Source organism: Colius striatus, chromosome 8 (genome assembly GCF_028858725.1).
Source record: "Colius striatus isolate bColStr4 chromosome 8, bColStr4.1.hap1, whole genome shotgun sequence".
Taxonomy (NCBI): Eukaryota; Metazoa; Chordata; class Aves; order Coliiformes; family Coliidae; genus Colius; species Colius striatus.
Genome location: NC_084766.1, coordinates 736,618 through 758,634, shown reverse-complemented (window position 1 = coordinate 758,634; position 22,017 = coordinate 736,618). Strand labels below are relative to the sequence as shown.

Here is a 22,017-nt window from a genome sequence, read left to right as displayed (position 1 = left end):
AAACTCTTTGGTGCAAGGGCAGACTTTCAGTACATTTCCACAGTGCTTAGCATGAGATCAATACTGGTTGGACTCCTTCCAGGTGCATGTGTAATATATATAATAAGAGGATGATGCAAATTTGTTTGAGTTCCACTCTGTTTATATCACAGGTACAGGTTTTTTAAAGCTGTGATATCTTTTCTCCACTAAAGAAGTAGAGAGGGGTGTGAACTGGGTGGATGGTTGTAGTTTATTTTTCATCTCTTAGGAAGTACAGCTGGAGGCTTCTTGGTTGATGCCAGAGGCATTTCCTCATTTGGACTGGTTAGCCTGAAAATGGGCCAGCCAGAAGGACATTTGCTGTTAGTGCTTATTGCATTTAAATGAACTAAAATCATCTCAGAAGCTGCTGGGAGTTTCAGGCCAAAACCAAAAAAACAAAAAAGGCTGAATAAATTCAGTGACTCTTTTCCCCACAGCTGCTGGGAGTCACTGCTCAGCCTCCAGTGCTGCCTACTGACGTCTCAGCCTGTCCCAGGCATCCAAAGCCTTTCACATTCCCTAGGTGAGCTGTAGCTCACCAAGAAGTTTGTGCCATTTGTTTTTCCTTTGTTAAATTCTAACTGAAGGACTGGAGTCTGTTTCACCTTTGGAAGTGACACTGAGCTGAGTTGGGATGTGCCAATGAAAGATGAGTAGGAGTTAGTTTAGCTCTACTAGTGGCAGAGTGATAACTGGTAAGGCAGACCCTGGAACAAGCATGAGCCTTGGCTGAGGGATCAGAAATATGAAGCAGTTACATAACAAAACAAAAACTCGTCAAGGTGGAACATTAACCTGAAGGAAGGAAGTTTTGCTGGGATGAAGTAGGCTAAACCAATGTCATTGCTTTCATAGGTATTGACTAAACTAAATTGCTAAACTGATTACTGATGTGATTGGCTCAAGAAATGGGAATGCAAGCTCATCCTTTCTCCCTGAAGAGGTTCCTGATCAGTAGCTGATGTTCCTAGCTCACCTCCTCTTAGGTAATGGCACAGAACTACCAGACAACAGCTGAGACGTTTCCCAGCCACTCCTCAGTATTGATAAAAACAAATATATAATGCCTCAGGGATTTATGTTCTACACTCTTCTGCTCTTTTATCACCACCGTTCCTTCTGTGATTTGTAGCTATGTGTTAAGATGTATGATTAACACCTACTAGATGTAGTTATTTTTTCTTCCTCACATTTTTCTACAGCAAGAAAGTTTTATGCTTAAAATTCATGTTCTTTCGGTTTCATTTATTGACTAGCCTGAGCAATCACAACAGGTGATGAGTGGGAAAACAGTGTCACTGAAAAGTTAGAGAGAGCATTATGTAGCAGCCAGCAAAATTAATTCACTTTGACACTTCCATTCAGGTGGGAACACAGACACGCTCACTCTGCTTCGCCGGCTATGCACAGACGCCGCTGTGTTTTTATTCAGACATAAGCACGCAGAGGCTGATGCTCAAACCTCTGTGTGAAAAATTCATTGGGAAGTGATCATCTGTCAAAATCCCAATCTTGAAAAAGAAAATAACAAGTCCAGTATCAGCAATGTGAATAAGAGTCCCACAGAGAGACTCCTAAGCCACTGCTACATGCAAGCAGGCCTCTGCTGTTACTGCCTCTCATTGCCAACAGGTAGACGGGGGTATTACATTCTCGCACTCCAGGGCTATGGCAGAGCTGGCATCTGTCCTGCTTACAACGTGCTTCTAACTCCACTCACTCTCCTCTCTCTGAGACCCTTCTGAGTGAGCAACAGCACTTTCATCACAGGGACATTGTTTCAGCTTTGGAACAGTTTCTGCCATGTCTTAATTCTCCATAAGGCTCTTAAGGCAGGTGCCTCTTCTGAAACAGTGCCTTCCAGGCTAGAGAGGGTCCTGTATGACTGCACCCCCAGGGAGCTATGTTGTTGGAGAGAGTCTGGCTTAGGAAATGCCCAGAGCTCAAGGGTTCCTATTGGCTGCATTGAGACTGGGCCGAGACAGTATTGTGAACACAACAGTCTTCTCTGCTGTTACTTGCTGCTGACCTACAGGGAGGTTTAGGTACGTGTATCTGACAAGACAAACGGGATGTTAGCTCAAAAGAGAAAAATAATATAGGGACATGAGGGAGGTAGAGGTAAGATGTGGTTTTTGAGCACTAGGAGCTGTGGTCGGCACTAAGACTTTGTTCTGGAAAAGCCCAGATGACATTCTTTGACAGTGGAGTGACAACAGCCTTAGTCATCTCCTGAAATGATACCCAAGCTGTCCCTGAGCTTCTGCACCAATGTTGCCTCAGCCATCTTGTACGGGAGTTTCCCCTAGTACCTGCCTGAAACTTGTCCTTCCCCCTCAGCCTCCCCTCCATCCTGTTGCTGCTAAGTGCAGCCCTCTTCTGCAACCTATTTTTTCACTTCTGTCCCTCCCTTAAAGCCAGGTCTTTATTCCTTTGGCTGCAAGACATTATGGTCTGTCACCCAGCTCCCTGGTCTTGACATTCCAGCATGATACCCCATTTCATAAGTACTGGTCTGCTGTGTGAAGGCAGCATCTCGTGTCAGCACTCCCAAACCAAAGGACTCGACTGTTGCTCGCAGCACGGCTGTGGCAGTGCTCAGCACCTGCCTGTGCGTTTGCCAGACCTATGCTGGACAGCATGGTCGGTTCCAGGCCCAGTGAGGTTGTGCAAGCTGTTACCATCTACCTTAGGCCAGCACACGGTGCCCTGGCTGTGCCTGCAGTGCTCAGGGGCATTATGGCTATCGAGGCACCATGGGCTTTTGCTGTAGGAGGATGTCTACAGTCCCAGGCCCATCCAGCTGGGACACCCACCACTTGTAGGCAGTTACCGCTGATTTGCCCATGTCATTCTAAAAAAGCACAGGCATGAAATCTCTTTGTGACTCTCCGTGGAGCTGAGAACACGTGCTGCATGCGCAGAACCGGAATGTGGCTGCTCTGCTTCCCACTTGCACTCAAAGAGCTTGCAGCATTTACTGGTCTCCCCATCAGATGAAACTGACCCCCTTGCCTGCAGCATCCCCGCTGAGTGTGTGGCCAAGGCCGGTTACCTGCTATCAGAGGCTGGCTGCTGGACTGCCCAAAGTGGGCACCATGATGAAGGAAGGCACTGTAGCAAGGCGTGGACGCATCGTCTGAAAGGGCCATGTGGAAGGGCTGAAGATCAGCCTGCCCAGAGCCGACCGGCGTGGTGGGGGTGAAAGGGGTGAGAGAGGCTCCATGAGGCTCTTGCTTTATACTGAGGGGAGAGGAGAGGTTTTCTGTGGTAGGGTAAGGGATGGACACAGACAGACAAAGGGAACAGGGGGAGGAAGAGGAGGGTGGGGAGGGAGGAGAGGAAGAACAAAATGGGTAAATGAGAATGGAGTGGTTAAAATCTACAGGGAAATTAATTTAAAAACAAAAATAAAAACTAAACCAAAAAGGTTAGGAGTAGATCAGAGGAGCCAGTGCTGAGACAACAGCAGTGAATGCACCCGGGGGCTGGGCTCTGGCTGCAGGGGTGCCTCTGCAGGGGCAGCGGGAGAGGAGGAGGATGGAGTGCAGTGGCAGATGGAGAATGGGATGCAGGGAGAGGAGAGGTGAGGGAGGGAACATGCAGGAGAGGAGGGACAGGAGGAAGCGTAGGGTTGGGAAAGGAGAAGAATGCTCTGAAGCTTCTGTGCTCCCTTTCCTGCTGCTTTCTCTCACCAGACGAGGGTGCATGAAGGTGCTACACTTACAGAGTTTGGCCAGGGAATTACACCCCTTTGTCTCTTCCAACCCAAGGTAACCTTACCCAGGAGGGCAGTGCTGTTCTGAGCATTGATCAAACAGGATGCTCGGTGTAATGGACAAAGTTTCTCAGGCCAAACTCTGTAAAGGCTTTGACCAAAAAAAGGTGTAGCTGAAGTTTGAGGTGGTTTAAATAAAACCAGTGCTGTGTAACTAGTGAGTGTGTATACAGACAGATCATTCAATTGGTTTTGTTTGCAGTGGCTCACAGTGGCACACTTTGGAGCTTTAACCACAAAAGCAGTCAGTACTGACTCTGGTTGTTCCCAGAGTATAGTGTTGCCAGACAGATACCTTGACAGAGAGATAGAATGGAGGAGAGGAAGTGTGGACTTATAAGAGGTCTCATTTTCATCATTGTTTGCGTTGGACCTCTGTTTCTGATGTGCAGATCTCCATAGGCACAACAGATAGAGCTTTTCAACTGCTCCTAACTTGACTGCCAAGTAAGAGGTTTGAGAGTTGGAGAACTCTGTGGCCTAAAGCAGAACTGCTTCAGAACACCCACTGTTGTTGGGTCAGCAGTAACAGAGTCTTGTATATGAACACTAGAAAGCAAAGTATGGGTGATAATGATCAGATCTGATCCAAACCATCTAGCAAGCCATCCACCTTCAGGTAAACAAAGCCAATAAATGAAAGTAATCTCTCTGCCACGGTGGCAAGTGTTGCCAGTGGCCTATGAAGTAAGTTAGTTCTGGTGGTTTTGATTTATACAGAGAAATATAAATGTGGCATACAAGTCATAAATCTGACTTCATTAATGTAGAACTGGCTTAATTAACTCTAGGCACAGTATTGCAAGGTTGCAGTGCTCACCTAGACAATAAAGGGCTGGGCAGTTCATAACTCTGGATGGTGTTTATCCCGAGGCATTTGTTTCCTAAAGCTTTGCTACCTGGCAAAAACAGATAGTTTATCATCTATGTTCTTCTCTAAACACCTCTAACTTGGACAGCCAGCAAAGTTCTCTGATCAATGCCACTCCTTTGTGGCAAAGACATATGCTCGTGGCCCAGTTGATTGGGAAGGATCAGTCCTGGCCAAAAGATGTGCAGCTCCTCTTTAGTTACTTACATTAAATCTCTCGTATGCTAAGTGAGGATTGTCTTTTCTCCTCCCTGTGTGCTATAGGGAGCCCTGTTTGGCAAGGACCTTTTGTGGAGAATACGGGAACAGAAGCTGGAGTCTCTGGTTCTTGTTGCACAGTTAACTAAAGTCACCAGAGTAGGCAGCCCACCACTGCCCAGCTTTTGCTTTTCGCAACTAGGTACTCTCTGCAGTCCTCCCAGTGAGCTTTCATGTGCCAGTGCCAGACCCTGCGGATGGAGAACCCCCAAAGCTACCTTCCTCCTGCATCCTCTGTCATCAGGTGGCAAGGACTGCACAAATTTACCTTCAGGCCACACAGGCAAAGTCACCACCAGCAGTCTGGGAGCTCTGAAGCCTTTGTCCAGATCCTGTTGATACTAGATAATTTGGATGAATAGATCTATCTGCAGGCAAAGGGCCAAAAGTCCCTCTGGCTTTCATGGGCTGCAAGTGAAGTGATATTTTTCAAGGAAGCCACTTGACAGTCATACCTATATCAACTAGGGACTCTTTGGACCTGGGTGTTTTCTGAGCTCCTTTTTCAGCTCCCTGTGCTGTGCAAGAGCGAGCAGGTGTGAGGAGCCGCTGCAGAGGATAGGGCAGGGAAGAAGATGGACACGAGAAGCATGGGTGGGCAGAAGCAAGAGGTGCTATGGGCAGAGGTTAATCCTGTTTGCACAGCCCCCAGGCACATTGGGTTTCCTAGTCCCTCCCCGGCTTTATTTCTCTTTTAAAGCATGGAATTTTCAGCTATAATCCTTCCTAAACCGCAGCATTTTTCAGGCGCTCTGTGTAAGTGAAACCATAATCTCTGCTAAAACAGACTGCTTAAGCTGCTGTAGCATTAGGCCAATCTGATCCAGCCCCTGGATTTCCGCTCTGCCCAGCTGCCACGGAGAGGATTTCAGGCTGAAAGACTGTCTAAAGCCCTTGCAATGGAAACAGCAGTACTAGGCCTTGCCTTGCAAAGCTGAGAAGGGTTAAGGGACCAGGACCTATTTGTCGTGGTGTTTTGAGGCTGTTAAGGCCCCGTCAGACTCAGAGCAGAGGTGAGCCCAGCCCTCTCTTGAACACATCAAGGCTTATGAAGAAAAATTCCTCGCACCTTCCAGAGGCTGCACCACTTACTCAGTGTGGGGAGATAAAGAAGTCAGCAGTAACGTGGCAAAGAGACTGGGACACAATAATGCTAAACAATTTTGTCTCCAAGAGCAGTGGAGAGGAGACAAGGACAAGGTCAGGCAGCGTATGATTGCACTCCCAAAAGTCAGATGTTTAGGTGTCTATTTGTCGGTTTGTCTTTCCTCTGTGCTCTGCAACTGCACAGACGTAACTTCTGTCCATCCCACGTGTCTTTACTGGTGGATGGCATTTACTAATTTTTACTCCTTTGTTGTCCAACTCTCCCCTGACTGAAAGCTTCTGAATTCTGTCTCTGATACAATTCCTGCCGCTGCTATGCAGGAATAATTGCCCCAGCAGTGAGTTATAGCTCCAGAGCGTGTCAGTGTAGACAAGATCAATTGATTGATCTATCCATCTATCCACCTGTGAATGGCACGGGCCCGTTTTTCATTTTAACCACCTCAAACTTCAGCTGCACCTTTTTGTTTTCACTTCTCATTTTCTCCATTCTCTGATTCTTTGGTATCTGTGGTGGAGAACTTGTCCCTTCCTATCCCCAGTCTCGCTGGTGCCGGCAAGCTGTGCAGCAGTGCCGTACCGGCTTGTCTGTGTCTTGGGGGTGCATCAGGGAACCCCAAGGTATCTGCCAGTGTTCTATTCCTAAGGCTGGAATACCAACCTGTAATGGAATGGGAGAGTGGAATGAGTTTTCTTCTAAGTGGCAAATGATATTCTTGTTTACGAGTGACAAAAAACCACCACCCAGTGTCGTGGGGGGCAAGCCTGGAAGGGTCAGCCGGCCTGGGAGATAGCTGGAAATACAGCGGAGGACTGTGCATTTTGTGCATCTCCTGCTCCTCTCCTCCTGCCTGTACTTGCTGAGTTATGGCTGTTTTTCTTCCTTTCTACCCTCTCCTCTGTTATTGTGGCAAAGAGCTAGAACTGATGATCTCTGGCCTAAATTCCCCCTGCAAATGAAGGGATTTTGGCCAGACAGGGTGAGGGAAGATTCACAGCTTTGGGTTCCAACAGAGACTCGGCTCGGCTTTTATAGTGCTCTCTGCTGCTGAAGGGAAAGGAAGCAGGGGAGGGGAGGCTTACAGGACTAGATAAGCTGCTTGTTTTTCACTCTTGGCTTCCTGAAGTATGATAAGCTACCTGCAGCCAGTGCTCCTTTTCCTTTCAGTGAACAAAGAACATCCCAGTGGCATGTCCTTGCGGAAGGGATGGCTTGCACACACCCACTTAACAACACTGCTCACCATCTTGTCAATGTCTAGCATTCTTCATCTCCTGGGGTCTCTATCAGATGTTTGTGTGACCCCAGTGCCTCACTCTTTAGAACAAATATCCTTATAGCATCTCTTAGGGTTTTGTCTGTGGGGAACTGAGCCCGGAGAAGACGTACCCAAGTTTGTGTAGGAACTTTGTGCAAAAGCTGAATCTTAGGTCAGGTGTTTTGACTCCTATACTTGTACCCACCATTGAAACACCTTCTTCCATGTTTCAGTTCTCCATTCTTTAGAAAGTTTTGTTGTGGCAAACAGAATGGGACTGAGTCCTCAGCATTCATAAACTGGTGAGTTTACACTACAGCCAGTGGAGTCACGTCACTTTCTCATGGGAGAATCTTGCCTCAAATTCCAGAAGTCATGCAAAAGACCAAACTGGACTGACACAGCATATATTTTACTTTTACTCTCTGCCAGGTCAGCAGCAGCACTTATGCTTTCATTTCTTAGTCTTCTAGCTTTTCTATTGCAAGAGCATTGTGCAAACTGCACTGAAGATAACTATCACCTTATTCTTTTCTGTGATCCTAACAGACCTTTGCTAGAGCAACTCAAAAGTATGCAAATATTTATCTGCTTCTTGTTGCACCTTTCTTGTCTTCTCTTTGTATTCCTACCGACTGGAGAATGAGTCTTGTGTGTTCAGGATTACTTTCTGTTCCTGCACAGACCCATCCATGTTCTTAAGCCGATACTTTACTCTTGGGGTGTTAAAATACATATTTAAGGAAAAAACCTGTGATTGCTTTTTCCCTGGGAGTTAAAACTATTGTGCCGGCACTGATGTTGTTTTGAAATGTATTTGCCCCATTTTTTATAAAGCTGAGTTTTATAAATCAAGATTTTGTGTCTGATCTAATTAACTGCTGCTCTCCAAATAAACTGCCCTGCTAATTCTGTGTGTTACTAATTCTGTGTGTTACTCTGGAGAGAAGAAGTCTTAGAATGTTTGTGCAGACTAGAAGACGGAGCTGCTGGTGTACTTGTGGTCTGGATGAAGCTAGCTGAGTGCCATTACTGTTAGTCACCTGAGAACTGCACTACAGTCACTTTCATGTGCATCTAAATACATGTTTGCAGATGGAGCTGGTGAAGGAAGAGGTGCTTTCAAGTCTTGGGGAGGCAGGGTCAGGGGGAAGATGTGCAGCATGTGCATTTGGCAAATGGAGAAGTTAGTGGAGTTCATATTGTCCCCTTTCTTGAGTCCAAGCCCATCGGATTGGGCAGTTACTTCCTGCCCTGAAGTGCAGCATATGCTTATTCCTTGGTGGGCTGGGACTTGACTGCTACCTCTGAAACAAGATGCTTTTGAAATATCTGCTGGGAAGTGTAATTAGAACATGTTTGTTAGTTTGTTACACAGTCCTCTTTAGAGGTTTCTCCAAGGTTTCAATCAGTGATATTCCACTGATTGTAAGACATGACAGGTCTTCCTGGATAGACCACAGCAATCCTAAAGCTACAAAGAAGGGCAAAAGGTTGCCTAAGATCTCCATTTCTCTGAGAGACTGCAATGGGCAATATGAATTGTACAAGCAACTGGCCTGGTTAAATGCAGGACGGCTGATGGACACCCAAAGTTGTTAACACCCGCTGACAGGTGTTGCTGAACTCAGGTGTAAAGCACAGTCTTTGCTGTCACTGGGCAAATACCTACGTCACAAACACCTTCCTCATAGCCATGCTTACTGGATTCTTTGTTTAGCCTCAAAAGAAAAGGCAAAAACTGAATTGTTGGGGAAATGATATTGTCTTCTCTAACAAAAGTCTGTTTCTGTGTGGCAGCCAGCAGGGCTGTGCCCTTGCTGAGGGAAATCCAGTTGGGAGTGTCAGCTCACTGCTGTTGTGCGCCGCAATGCTAACGGCAGGACGATGAAGGGATTACTTCCTTCGGGCCCTTCCGCTTCTGGGTTCCTCAGTTCAGTGTGCCTTTCAAGCCCACAAACCCCCGTCTTCAGCATCATAAAGTTACTGTCAGGGAAGCTTCCAGTGGCCGCTTGGAAATAGTTTATGTGATTTCCCCCCCACCTATTCCTGTCTGTCCTGGGGATCTGACCATCCATCACCCTCAGCCATTTGGTCCTGGTGAAGAGCAGCAGCACCATTTGCCTTTCCCAATTCCTTGACTAGATAAGAATAAATTATCTCTTCTTAGGAATGGAAAACAGCTGATGAAATGTGGAGGCCCTCTGATTCCTCATCTTAAGTAGAGTGCTCACAGAAAATACCTTCTTCATTTGGATGAGGCAGGATTGTAAGAGCCTTGTAGCAGTCCCACCCGCCGCTCAGGGCATGTGCCCACCAGCTGCCTGCCTGCCCACGCTGCAGCCTGATGCCGTGCCACAGAGCGCGGGGCTGCCTCTCTGGGCTTTGCTGCCACCAAAGCCGGGTCGGGGCCCCTGGCAGCTTGTTAAAGAGGATTCTGTGAGTCAGCTCAGTCGAGCGCTGGCCAGGGCCATTGTTCACTGGTGTCACAGGCTAAAGTAGATTGTAGCAAGACAGGAAATTTTCACCAGTACAAACAAGGAAAAGGAGAAAGAAATGCTCCCCCTCTCAGCACATCGATATAAGTACACCTGCAGGTAGTGGTCAGTCTTCCCCACGATTTAAACCAGCAAGCTGCAGCAACTTGGTTTACATTTGCACTATGAGGCCGATTTCCAAAGAACTGAATTCTATGGGTAGTAACATTCTGACAAATACAAAGTTTACACCAGATGTGGTTATTGCAGTTTTTGTTGGGTAGGTGAACTGCGTCTGCACATTTATTTAAGCAATTATCTTGTTTAATATAATTTGTCTTTACATATTACTGTATGAGAAAATGGTGAACGATGAGCCCATATTATTATCGTATTAGTTTGTTAACTTTTTACTTGTGATCTGTGTCACGTTATATTTGGATGGAAATTAGAGTTAAATTAAAGCTGGTATTTGTAATTATTCATGCTAATTAAATAAAATGACCACAAGTTCCCTGACTTGCTAAATATACTGTAACAGAAAAAGCAAGCTTTTCTACACAGGTTTTGCATTAAAAATGACTTCTTAAATGAGGGAAAGGAGGAATTTGAACTGATATCAAAACCCGATTTTAGAACTAATAGATCTCATCCTTTCACACCGAGCTTAATTCACTCACTGACAGAGGAAAACAAATGTTCCTGCTTTTTCAAATCCTAGTTTGTTTCTTGGTTTTGAATGACCTGGTTATTGAAGTGCACAAAATTCTCTTCAGTCACTAAGCTGGAGTGAAGGAAATGATGTGCTTTCTCCTTGCAGGAGGCTCAAGTTGTCAAACTCTTACTTATCATTTCAGACAAACTTTGGGTGCAGGTGTGCAGCCAGCAGCTCTCCATGCTCAGCATCGCGGCTTTCTTGAAAACTTTCACAGAAATCAGATGCTGTTTAAATACTATTTTTGTGTGTCTTTCAGACATAGCAAGTAGCCTTTAAGTCAGTAATTTGGACTTTTTTCTGCATACAGGCATGTATACATTTTTAAAAATAGCTTCAAACCATGTGGTGCCGTGCCAGAGAGGGCAGGTCCGTAGGGGGCGAGTTTGATGCGGACCGTGCTTTTTTGGTGCCTTTGTTTGACACATCGTGAGTTGTTGTCGGGATTTCTCCCCCTGGATAATACTTGTTGCTTAGGGAAGTATTTATTTCCCAGGCAGAAGGAAATATTTTCAATACAGAATGTGGTAGCTGTTGTGGTGGGGAGTGGTAATTTTTGTAGCCCTTCAGCTGAAGGAACCTCATGGACAGATAAAGGGACGTGAGCAACATCTGCATTCAACAGTCTCACTGCACTCCAAGATTTTAGGTAGTTGCATATTGTTAAGGTTTTGGTGGCTTTTGGAGAGGTACATTCTCAGAAGCCCTGAGCTGAGAGAGCTTGCTGAGAAAAGCTAGTCATGTGCCACAGAGAAGGACTTTTCTCTGAAGCCTTCAGAAAGGACAAGAATCCAATGTGAAAGAGCTTTGGTTTGGAAAGAGCTAGTGACACTTTTTTCTGTCTGGGAAGGCTGAGCTGGGGAGACCTTCTTGTAGACTGAAGCTAAGTGTCATGTCCTGAAGTGGCTGCACACAGAGCTTGTACCCTACATCACCTGGATTCACAGACTGCCCTGGGACAAGACCAAAGAGGCATTTCCAAGATGACACTGTATCAGCAAAACAAGCAGCTAGCAATTCAAGACTCACTATTACTCTAGTATCCCTTCTTGTGAAGAGGGATCTGGGTAATCCCAAAGAAATCTGCGTGCTTCCAGCCTCTTCCCTAATTTCCTGGCTGAGGTAGATCAGGAGGCAGCACCGAGTTCATTACCTCTCTGGTCCTTGCTGAAAGCGTTGCCCAGCCCCATAGCAAACATATCATGAATCATTCATCTTTAATAGATTATGCAAATTGAGGACATCAGATCAATGAAGATCAATAACTGCAACCATTTAATTGCCAGCAAAAACATTTTAAGAATGAGCATTATCTGAAGTCCTTTCTTGGGTAATGGCACCATTAATCCAAACATTGGATCCTGGCCTAAGTGTAGAGGAAAAATTCTCCACCCCTCTTCCCCTGCTGCCTTTCAGGATGTTGTGGGGTTTTTTCCTTTCTCATTTGCAGTTTCTGAGTTTCCCCATCATTACCACCAGTGAACATCTCCCAGCGCTAATAGTTCTGCTTTTCGTTACTCTGTGCTGATTGAAATGTCGCATACAGATTGAGATGTTAGTGCTAAGTTGCCACCTGGGAATGTCAAGCTGGGTCTGAAATGAACTTTTCTCACTCTTGGATCCAGATGGATCAGATGGGGATGTTCTCGAGCTGAGCTGGGAGTGTTGCAGGGAACAGAGTAGGGATGGCACGGAGTGGGAGGGGACAGACATGGAGAGTTTCTGCCTCAGCCCACAGCCTCCTCTGTGAGGCCAAATCTGTCTCCTGCTGTCCCCTTGTGAGAGCCATGTCCAAAGCTTGCACAGTGCCTTCAAGAATTCTGCTCTCATATTAACAGGCTGGAATGCACCATCTTCACTTAGGCAGAAGGAGTAGAAAGGATTATTGTAATAGCCCCTTTGAATTTTAAAACCTTTGATTTTAGGTGCCTCATCTTTACAGCCAGCCTGGGGATCTGCCTTCCATGAAGGAAGGACAGTACTGCTCTCCTGCTGGGTGTGCTGCCCAAAGGCAGGAAAGTATTTCCTGTAAGAGTTACAGAGCTGCTAAGGGGTGGATGGACACTAGCTGAGCTTTGTCTTGCATATGCAAATGCAAAGAGAGGTGGAACAATTTTGCCACAACTGAGCCAGTTTTTCTCCTTGGTTCAGGAACTGCATGGCTACAGGATCTGAGATCAAGCCTTGAAAAAAGCCTGGGGGTGTCAGGCTTTCTAGACACTCCCTGAATACGGCAGCTCTCCTCCCCGTGGTTCTCATTGACGTTTTGCAGACCTCACACTGGATCATCTCTGTATTTGGGGCAACTGTTACTAACCCTGCCTGGTCCTAAAGTTCCTGCTAGCCAAAAGTTGCGTGCAACAATGTGCCTCTCCTCAGTGTTTGCTGAACAAGCAACCACTGCCTGCCTCAACCATAAGCAGTTTTGACCTCAGGGACTATTAACTGGGTCTTCTGCAAGAAGCAGCCGAGATGCAAACTCCAGCACTCTTGATTCTGTGCCATCAGAGGACAGCTTTTTGTCCAAGAGGCAACAGCTCCTCCCTTGCTAACAGGACTTACACATCTTTGTCACAAGTTATTTCTCTGTGAGGTTTCTGGAGGAGCCACAGCAATTGTAGGGGAAGGGGGATAAACCAAACAGGGTCGAGTCACTTGGGGCTTGCCAGCTGCTTTAGCTACCCAGGAGGAGATGTGCAGATCTGTGGTAGCTGTGTGAGCAGGGACTGGTGGCGATTGAAACCTAAGCAGGGCTGTGGCACACACAGGGCAGGCAGTCTGACGCTGGTATGGGGATGGGGTACCCCGCGGCCCCACGCCACTCAGGTTCTGCACAGGCCACCAGCAAAGAGGAAGTTTCTGTGGAACAACTGCTGCAGAGATTGCCTCCTGCTTCCGTGCATCCTGATTCCTCTGCTGTCCTGCGCTTGCTCTCATTCCCTACTCTCCCAGACACACCTGAGTTTAATGTGCCTACACATGAGGGAAGGGGGATGGCTGCGAGCAAATTTCTGCTGCCAGCTGCCGTTAGAGATTCGTGGGCTTAAGGAAGAGGGAGTTTAGCAGTTGGTTTGCAAATCTCCTTTCCAAATGCTAGGGCTCAATGAAACTTAATTTATTGTTTCTCCCCAAGAAGACCAAGTGCAGATCATGGGTAAACCACGGGCCTCTTGTTCGCAGACACAAAGGAAAAAGTCACAGTGCACGTTCGGTCGTATCTGTCCTCCCCCAGCATCCATCCCTGAGCCCCACCTGGGCACACAAGGTCCCGATTCACACCTGGGTTTGCCTGTCTTCAAGTCACCCCTTGGCACCTCTTGGTGTACCCAGACCTGGCCCTCCTCTGCATTTCAGGCTCCTCTCGAGCCCTTACGTTCTGCACAGTCTTTCTGTTCTGTCTCTTTCCATGTTTGCCACAGAGGGAGATCTTGCATTAGCAGAAAAAGCAGAAGCTAATGGTGATGAGGGAATAAATAAAAAGCTTGGTTCTGCTGTTTGGTCAGGCAGCTTACCGGTCACCACAGGGTACGTCTGGGGTCCTGAAACATTTGTCCCCAGGTCTGGGTTAGCAGAGGTGGATAGACTTGATTTGACTTCATCGAGACCAGGGGTCAGAGCTGGGAGGGAGTACTCATTACCCTGGGGAAGAGAGGAGAAAGACAGCTCGCTATTGATGCGCCGGGAGAAAGGGAAGGGTGTACAGATGGGGGGGAGGAAGAGGAGAGATGCAAACCCCTGCACAGATGGAAGAGGGGGAGGAAACAGAGAAGGTGAAGTGACAAGAGGGTTGGGGGGGGTTCCTAGGATGAGCTGTGCCACGCGCCTGTGTGCCACCCTGAAGGGGAAGAGTGGTGAGGGATCTGGCCTGTTAGCAGTGGTGCGGCCGAGCCTTCGGCAAGTGCGCTGGAGAGGGCTGCCTGTGCCAGCCCTGGAGAGAAGAAAGGGGAAATCCACGTCCCCTCCTCGTGGCTGGGCGGAGGTGGGAGGCTTTTGCCCCAGTGACAAGGACAGCTGGGGCAGAGGACTGCAATGACATGGCTGGGACAGGCAGGCTGTAGGAAGCAGCCAGTGTTGCCCCTCCGAAGCCAGGCTCTCTGCTGAGTGGTCTGCCTCCCCTCCGCTGTTACCTCTGTCCTAGCTCTTTAAAAACAAACAAAGAAGCCTCATCCCCTGCCTCTGTCACTCTGTGCATTGGGGTATGAAATTGGGGAGGGGGGAGCCACATGGCTAACAGAAGGGTGGGAGGGGGAGAGCCATTGAATCTGAAAGGGTGTCCTGTCCGAAAGGCTCTGGTAATTGCCTTTTTATTGTGGCAGCCTCTGGACCAGACGCGGGAGCTGGAGGAACGGGGAAGGCTACAAAACAGCAGGAAAAGTTGCTCTGATTAATATTACGTTAAATTAAACCTGATTTTCTGCTCTTTCTGCTCCGTTTTTTTCCATGCGCTTCCCCAACCCCCTCCCCACGTCTCCCCCTCCTCCTGCGGGCTCCCGGCACGCTGCCCCCTCCTGCCCTGTCCCTGCTCGGCTAGGACTGCCTAGTCATTTCCAATTCCTTCTCGTATTGATCTTCCTGTAGAAATCAGTTTTGTAATTAGCTGCAAATTAGGCCTTCTACTGGGGGTGAGCCTGCCCCCTGATTTATCACCAGAGTAATTCGCTGTGATCGGAGAGAAATTAAAATGAACTCAATTAGGCTTCGGATTTGCTTTATGGGCCCTGCTCAGAGTTTCAGGGGGAAAAATGACTGTGCTGGTGCTTAATAGTCTAATGAAAGTAAATAAAGGTTATTCATTGTAATAAACCCAGGGACTCTGGGATGAAGGGAGTCCACAGCCAGCCTCTCCTTCTCTTCCTTTGTTGGTTTATGGCTTGGGGCGGTTTAAAAAGACTTTTGATTTTCATTTTATTAAGACAAACAGCTTTTGGGATAAAAGGCCAGGGGAGTGAGAGAGTAAGGGAAAGGGGGGCAGAGCTGCAGAAGTGTGGAAAACTAGGCTGGAGGTGGGAGTCAAGTCTCAGCTTTGGGCCACAAAGGAAAATGCTCCATTAGAGCCCGACCCTGTGGCTCGCCGGTCCCCGGCACGGTGTGGGAGTGCAGCAGCTGCCGTGGAGTTGTGTGTGCCCATGAGCACGCGTGGCAGAGCTTGTGTGCTCCTGGCCAGAGCGTGCCCGCGTGCCTGTGGGTGTGCACACGCGCATCTGGAGGCAGCACGGCGTGTGCGGCCGCTTCACGAGAGGCAGAGCTCGTGTTACACGTGTCCGTCAGCACAGGGAAACATTTACTACTAGAAAGTGCTGTAAAACGTGAGCGTGGTGTATGTGCAGTAACAAGTCAGTGTGAGAGCAAGGGGTGAAGAGCGGGAGAGTGAGTCGGGTGAGAGATTCTCCCTGCCATCATCTCATGGGCGCCTGTGAGTCCCCATTACCAGGCTGGGCCCTCACCTGCTCGGATTTGATGTGCTCTGATGTTTGAAAGACGTCAGGGTAAGAAGGACGCTCAAAAACTCGATCTAAAGCTTCCAGCTGCTGCTGGGTGAAAGTGTCGCCACGAAGGTGCTTCCGCAAACTGTCCACGCTGCTCTGGGAATCTCCGTTGGGAACTGAGCCCTCGGATACATCTGCAGGGCACAGACAGAGAAAACAGGGAGTTAGCACCACCCTGGCTCGGATCAGCAAGGAATGTGGGACAAGGACAGAGCGGGAAAGAGCAGGGCCAGCACCGGGGAGCCGTGCCTCTCCTGCAGGAAGGAGAGGGAAGCCCCTCCTGTGTGCCGGAGCGGCCGGGCTCTCCGGCGGGCTCTGTGGGACTCTCCTGCCCGCAGTCAGGGAGCCTGTGGAGAATGGTGCTCAGCTCAGAGATGAGTTTCGGTTCCGCTGATTTTCAGTGTTAAAAATTGCCAAATCTCCATTGCTGAGCATAAAATGGGAGCAAAGCGCAGCGATTAGCATCGCTAGACAGCTACCCGAGAGGCAGCTCACAGAGCAGCCAGGGTGCTGAGCGTGGACCTGTGCTGGAGAGGGCAGAGCAAGCCTGGAGCGGAGGAAGGGCTCTCTTACAGCTTGGAAGGGAGTCAGTCTCCACTGTATTTCCCTGGTCTCAGTAGAAGTTATATCTCTCTTACATTTCCCTTCTCCTCTGATCTTGTCCTGTCTTGTCCCAAATGAGTCTTTCGTCTCCTCAGATAACAGGAATTACCCTGTTCCTGACTCCATGTTTCACCAGAGACAAGTCTCCCCTTGGAGCCTCTGTCCTATCCAACATGTGCTGGTTTCTTTTACCAGCACATTCCCATTCTTCTACACATAGTTCCCGATTTATCCCAACCCACATCTCTGTTATCAAACTCCTTCCAAAATGAGATGAATGTTAATCTCTGTCAGTCCCCCTTCCTATCCAAAATTAATTACCATATTACAGACCTAGTCCTACTCAGTGGGAATTGGCCTTCCTGGCCTTCCTTTGTTCTTACTAGGAAAAAAGCCCTTTTCTGGTAGAAGCGTCAGCAGAAGTGCATCTCTGTTGCTTCAACAGACATGGTCCAATCTCACTGCAGCGCCTCCTGCCATGTTCCGGGTGCCTCTAGCTCTGTTGTGCCATCCCATCTCTTACAGCTCCCTCATCCCCTCTGAGGCAAGTGTTACAAGTGCTCTGCCCCATCCAAAGCAAACCCTTCCCTGTGATAAACCATCTTATCACCCACCTGTTTTTGAAGGGTTTTTTCTCTGTTATCCCCCAACTCAAATGAGGTGCATTTATCTCAGTTATAACCCCTTTTTATATGAAGGGATTGAGTCTCCTGCTGTTAGCATCTGTCATATCCAAGGTGAGTCTGTCTGTTATAACCTCCTGTCCCAGCTGAAGTGAATCTTCCTCTGTCATAATCCCTCATCTCATCTGAGGCAAGTCTGCTCATTATAATCTTCTCCAACTGTGCCGACCACCTTTCTGCTGTCACCTCTCAGCCTAACTTTGGTGAGACTGGTAACAGTCCCCTGTCTCGTCCATGCCCACACACCTCCGTACACTCCATGCTGACCTCTGCCTACTGTGCTTCCTCGGACATCTGACTGTCCTGTCACCCTGTCAGACCCAGGCTCAGGTTCTCTCCCTCGCGCTGTGATGACCTCCCTGCTTTTTCACTGTACTTCAGCCTTTCTTGGTGACTTCCAGTCTGTGAATCTCAGAAGCTTGCTATCTGTCAAGAAAGGGGTAGAGGGATCTGTATGGACCTTTTCCCTCTTCCACTGCAAGGTGCTCACAGGCAGATGATGCTCCCAGGAGCTGGAAGTGGCACCCGCTGTGCCATGGGCAGAACCGTGCTGCTCTGACACATCATCCTTTTAGTCCGTGGGTGGTGCCAAGGTAGGTATTCTACTGGCACAGTTAGTGCCCAGCTGGTGTCCCAGAGTTATGAGTGATCCTGCTGCCTTCTGGCTATGAGATATATCCGTTTATAGGTGATTATACGATATGATATAATCAATAGTACATTATATACAGTAACGTAGTACAGTACCACTCGCAAGACCATAGAAAATATTACATATTGATTTGTCCCAGCCAGCAGCCTTCACTCGAGCAGCCCCTTCTCTCTCTCTTTCCCACCCCTAGCCAGAGCAGGGCTGTTTACTGGCACTGATCCCTGGCATTTTCTCCTCTCCTCGGGCCCATTTGCACGAGGGAAAAGTCTCAAGTTCGTGAGAGCTGGGAATTTGCCTAAGAGGAAGCAAAGCAAAGACCAGGCTTGGTAGGGCACACGCTGTGTGCATCAGTGCAGTTGTGTTTTAGATGGACTGGGCTGTTATTGCAGGGGGTGGCTTTCAGGAGGACCAGAGCAGCTCGAGGCTCGTGTTCCAGTAGGCACATCTCTCCAGTCCTCCCTCCAGAAAGCTGGTGCAGAATTCCTGGTCTGGGCTCGGTAAAAAAGAGTGTTTCTATATCAGCCCTTGTCTCAGCCCATCTGCAGCCTGTGAAGCTGTTTATCTTTGAGGGTTTCTCCACGTGTCAGTCAGTGTGCATGACTGTGCACACCAGGATGCCAGTACACGTGGGCGTTTTTGCAGCAGATCATTACTCTGGTGGTGTTTTGCTTCTGTGTTGCCGTCCAGGCCTGAGCAGCCATTTGGCTGCAGCGCTGGCTTTCGCTGCACTGGGTTTTCCACAATGGCAGCCCTTACTCTGCGTGGTGTTTGGTGTGTGTGGCTGGGCGTTCACTGGTTGTCATCACACTGGGTTTTACTCTTGGTGAGGTGCCCCGGGTGGTTGCTGTGATGAGTGCACACAGGCAGGAGCATGCGGCTCCCGGCTGCCCGCAGAGCCCTCTGCACGCCCGGCTCCCGCGTGTGCACAGGCTGTGCCTTTGTGTGAAGAAGCTGAGACCACAGCTTTCCCAAGTCGCTGTAGCAGTCTCTTTTCCTTCATTTATTCAGGGGCCCTTCAGATCTTGACAAATCTGTCACTCTAAATTTGCGAGAGATTATGGTGCTCTCTCCCCAGCACGGAGAGAGGTGATATATGATATCTGCTGCCCCTATTGATTGCCTGATCTGGTGGCAGAGGGCTGGCGAAATGAACTTGAAATGAACATCATGCCTCAACTCATTGTGCGTATAATACACTACTTAATCCCACATTTTTCAGCCGCTATGGAATTCAATTGATCAATCATGTCCCTCTGATAGTACTGTTTTAGGGGTTATTGCTGCTCTGCTCACTGACCTTTTTATTTATTTATTTGTTTGTTTGTTTGTGTCAGCATGTGTGTCTGTGTGTGTGTCAGAGTGTGTGTCTGTGTCTGTGTGTGTGTCAGCGTGTGTACGTGTGTCAGCGTGTGTGTCTGTGTGTGTGTCAGCGTGTGTACGTGTGTCAGCATGTGTGTGTGTGTGTCTGTGTCTGTGTATCTCTGTGTGTGTGTGTGTGCACGCTCCTAACCATGTGTGTTTGGGAAACGCAGGACTGGCTGATAAGAAAGGACCTGGGAAATGACAGAAAGAGATGAAGGGAGGAGAAAGGGAAGGAATGGGGTTAGATAAGAAATCAGAATGATCAAAGCAAGCAAATAGATAAGCGGAGGTGGAAAAGCTGTAAGGGAGAAATGCAATGCTTTAGGTGGGGGTTCTGGAGGGGGGGAGGTGGGCACTCTGCCATGGCTTAGGCTTTAAAGTCTTAGACATGAAAAGAAGCTTTCCACAGAGACCTGTAGGCTACCTCAAGGTGGACCTTGTCTAAACAGCTTGTGGTAGTATTGGACTTAATAACAGTAGGGCACAGAAATTCCAGACTTCCCAGAGCAATAATATGAGCTGTGCATAAGGGTTTTACTTGTGAAGCAGAGAAAGTTTCCCAGAGATGATCTGGAAAGACAGATTTCGGTGCCTTGCATCGCTAACATGGAGACATCCACAGTCACGGATCATTATATTTTCCTCAAAACCAAAGGATTTTAAATCCCCTGTGTTTGTTTTCTGGTGTCAAAACCTATACGGAATGTGTTTTCATTTTTTCCCTGAAATTGCAAAGAACAGACCCTTGTATCTGGTTTTAGATCAAAGTTACATTTCTCCCCTAAGCATGCGACTCTGCAAGCTGGTCTATCAGTAGAAGCCTCAAGTAGTGTAATACACATAGTGTGGGAGCTGGCAGCTGCGTGCATATGAACAAGAGTCTCAGTAAGCAGCAGAAAGGACTTTGGGGAAGAGATGGGGTCCATCAAAGGACTATGGGTTAAAGTGAGGGCTCATGGGGAAGATCTGGGTTGAGAAGGACTAGCAGATCTCATGAGGATTGGCACTGTGGCAGGCAACAGTCACTTGAACTGATGAAGAACGGTGCTAGGAGTAAAAGCTTAAGGAGTGGGGATTTGCTAAGAAAGCCACCTTTGGAAGGGATGCTGAAACAAGGCTTCAGCTGCAGCATAAGTCTGGGGATGCCACCTATGTGACTGTGCTAGGTGTACCATTCTGAAGCACCATCACTTTGCACAGTTCCCTTTTTACTGACAAGGGAAACTGTGGTACTGTGACACAGGGACACCTCTCTCTTAAATCAGAAGGATCTTAACAAACAGCTTGAGAGGTGAACCATGGCCTCCATCACTGTGTCCCTCACAAGAGCACATAGTTGCTGTCAGCATGATCAGGACTGGCCTTGCACATGTGACATGAAACATCTCTCCTCCCGAGGGGCTGCTGGGGGAGCACACACAGCCAATGTTCAGCACAAGCCTTCGACACAAGTCACAGAAATGCTCCACCGGTGTCACAGAAGTATCCTGACAGATAACAAGGAAATGCTGTGCCAGAGGACACAGGAACAGCGTTAACTACATCTGACACAGGGAATATGCCCATTAAATTGCACCAAAACAAAGAGATGTTCCCAGGCCTGGAAGCCACAAGGACACCATCACGTGCAAGTAGCACAAAGCAGCAGAATACAGTTACTGCTACAGGTGACAGAGAGCACCTTTGCTCAGGGTGGGACGTGGCCATCTCAACAAGTATTGCTGACACAGAAGGACCCTTGTGGCACAGAACCACGTAGGAGGCTCCTGAGAAGCTGTGCAGCTGGCATACAAACATGGAGACAGTGTTCTCTTTTGGGGCAAGGGCTATTACCACCCCCACGATGTGTCTGCCCGCTGCCTCGTGGGGCCCTGATCTCAGCTGGGGCCTTGCAGCACTGCTGATAAAAATCACAGTCATAATAAAAGCGAATGTGACTGGCATGAGAACTGCCAGCCAGGTGACACAGCAGAACACATCTAACTGTCAAAGCCTCTGAGGGAAATGCATCTGTCTAACGCAGCGGTGCTGAGCCGGCTGCTGAAATGCCATCCCTCTGCGCCAGCGACGTGCTCTGTCCTCTCCTGCAGCCTGCCTTTGTCATCATCCCACAGCAGCCCTGTCCCACTCTCTGGGCACTCACGTGCTGCCCTTTCCCAAGTCACCCTTTGTGTTAAGATTGCTCTTTGCCTCTATCCGATTTCCCTTCCCTTTTTTCCCCCTCTGATGAGTTGCCGTGTCCCCGCGCAGCCCGGACCTGTCAGCCGGCTGTCCCGGGGGGCCCTTCCCTGCACTGCCAGTTGTTGCAGTTTCAAACTCAATTGTTCTCCTCAGTACTGAGGCAAATGGAGTCATTAATTACCTTCTATCGGCTGGGCCGAGTTCAGAACGCGATCGATAGCCAGTGCTTGTCATTCACAGCAGCCAGCCCCACACAGACCCTCAGGCTGCCCTCGGCAGGGCCAGGCTGCAGACCCCAGCGTCGGGCTCCTGCTGGAAGCAGCACAACTGCAGCCCTGTCTGAGCCCATCCCCAGCCATGGGAGAGAGCAAGGACAGCGACTTTGCCTGGTGCTGGGGTCCTGGTCTGCCCACGCTGAGCCAGTCTGGCTTTCTAGAGTCTGTTTGCATCCTCAGTGACTGTTAAACTGATACTGTACTCCCCGCAGCAGGGACAAGGGCAAGAACCAGCAGCCCTAACCTGCTGATCTCTTCACCTGTGCAACTTTCTTGCCCTGCTCGG

At 48.5% G+C, this 22,017-nt stretch overlaps 1 protein-coding gene across 6 annotated transcripts in view; it reads right to left on the bottom strand.

Moving 5' to 3' along the window:
- PAX2 (paired box 2) overlaps positions 1-22,017 on the bottom strand; it is a 79,730-nt gene that overhangs the window by 6,923 nt on the left and 50,790 nt on the right. For all 6 annotated transcript variants that reach the window (XM_062001853.1, XM_062001849.1, XM_062001848.1 and 3 more), the window contains 2 exons: positions 15,934-16,109; positions 14,002-14,128 (listed from right to left, as the gene is read on the bottom strand). In XM_062001853.1, coding sequence (XP_061857837.1) covers positions 14,002-14,128; positions 15,934-16,109 — 303 coding nt within the window. The remainder of the gene's footprint in view (positions 1-14,001; positions 14,129-15,933; positions 16,110-22,017) is intronic.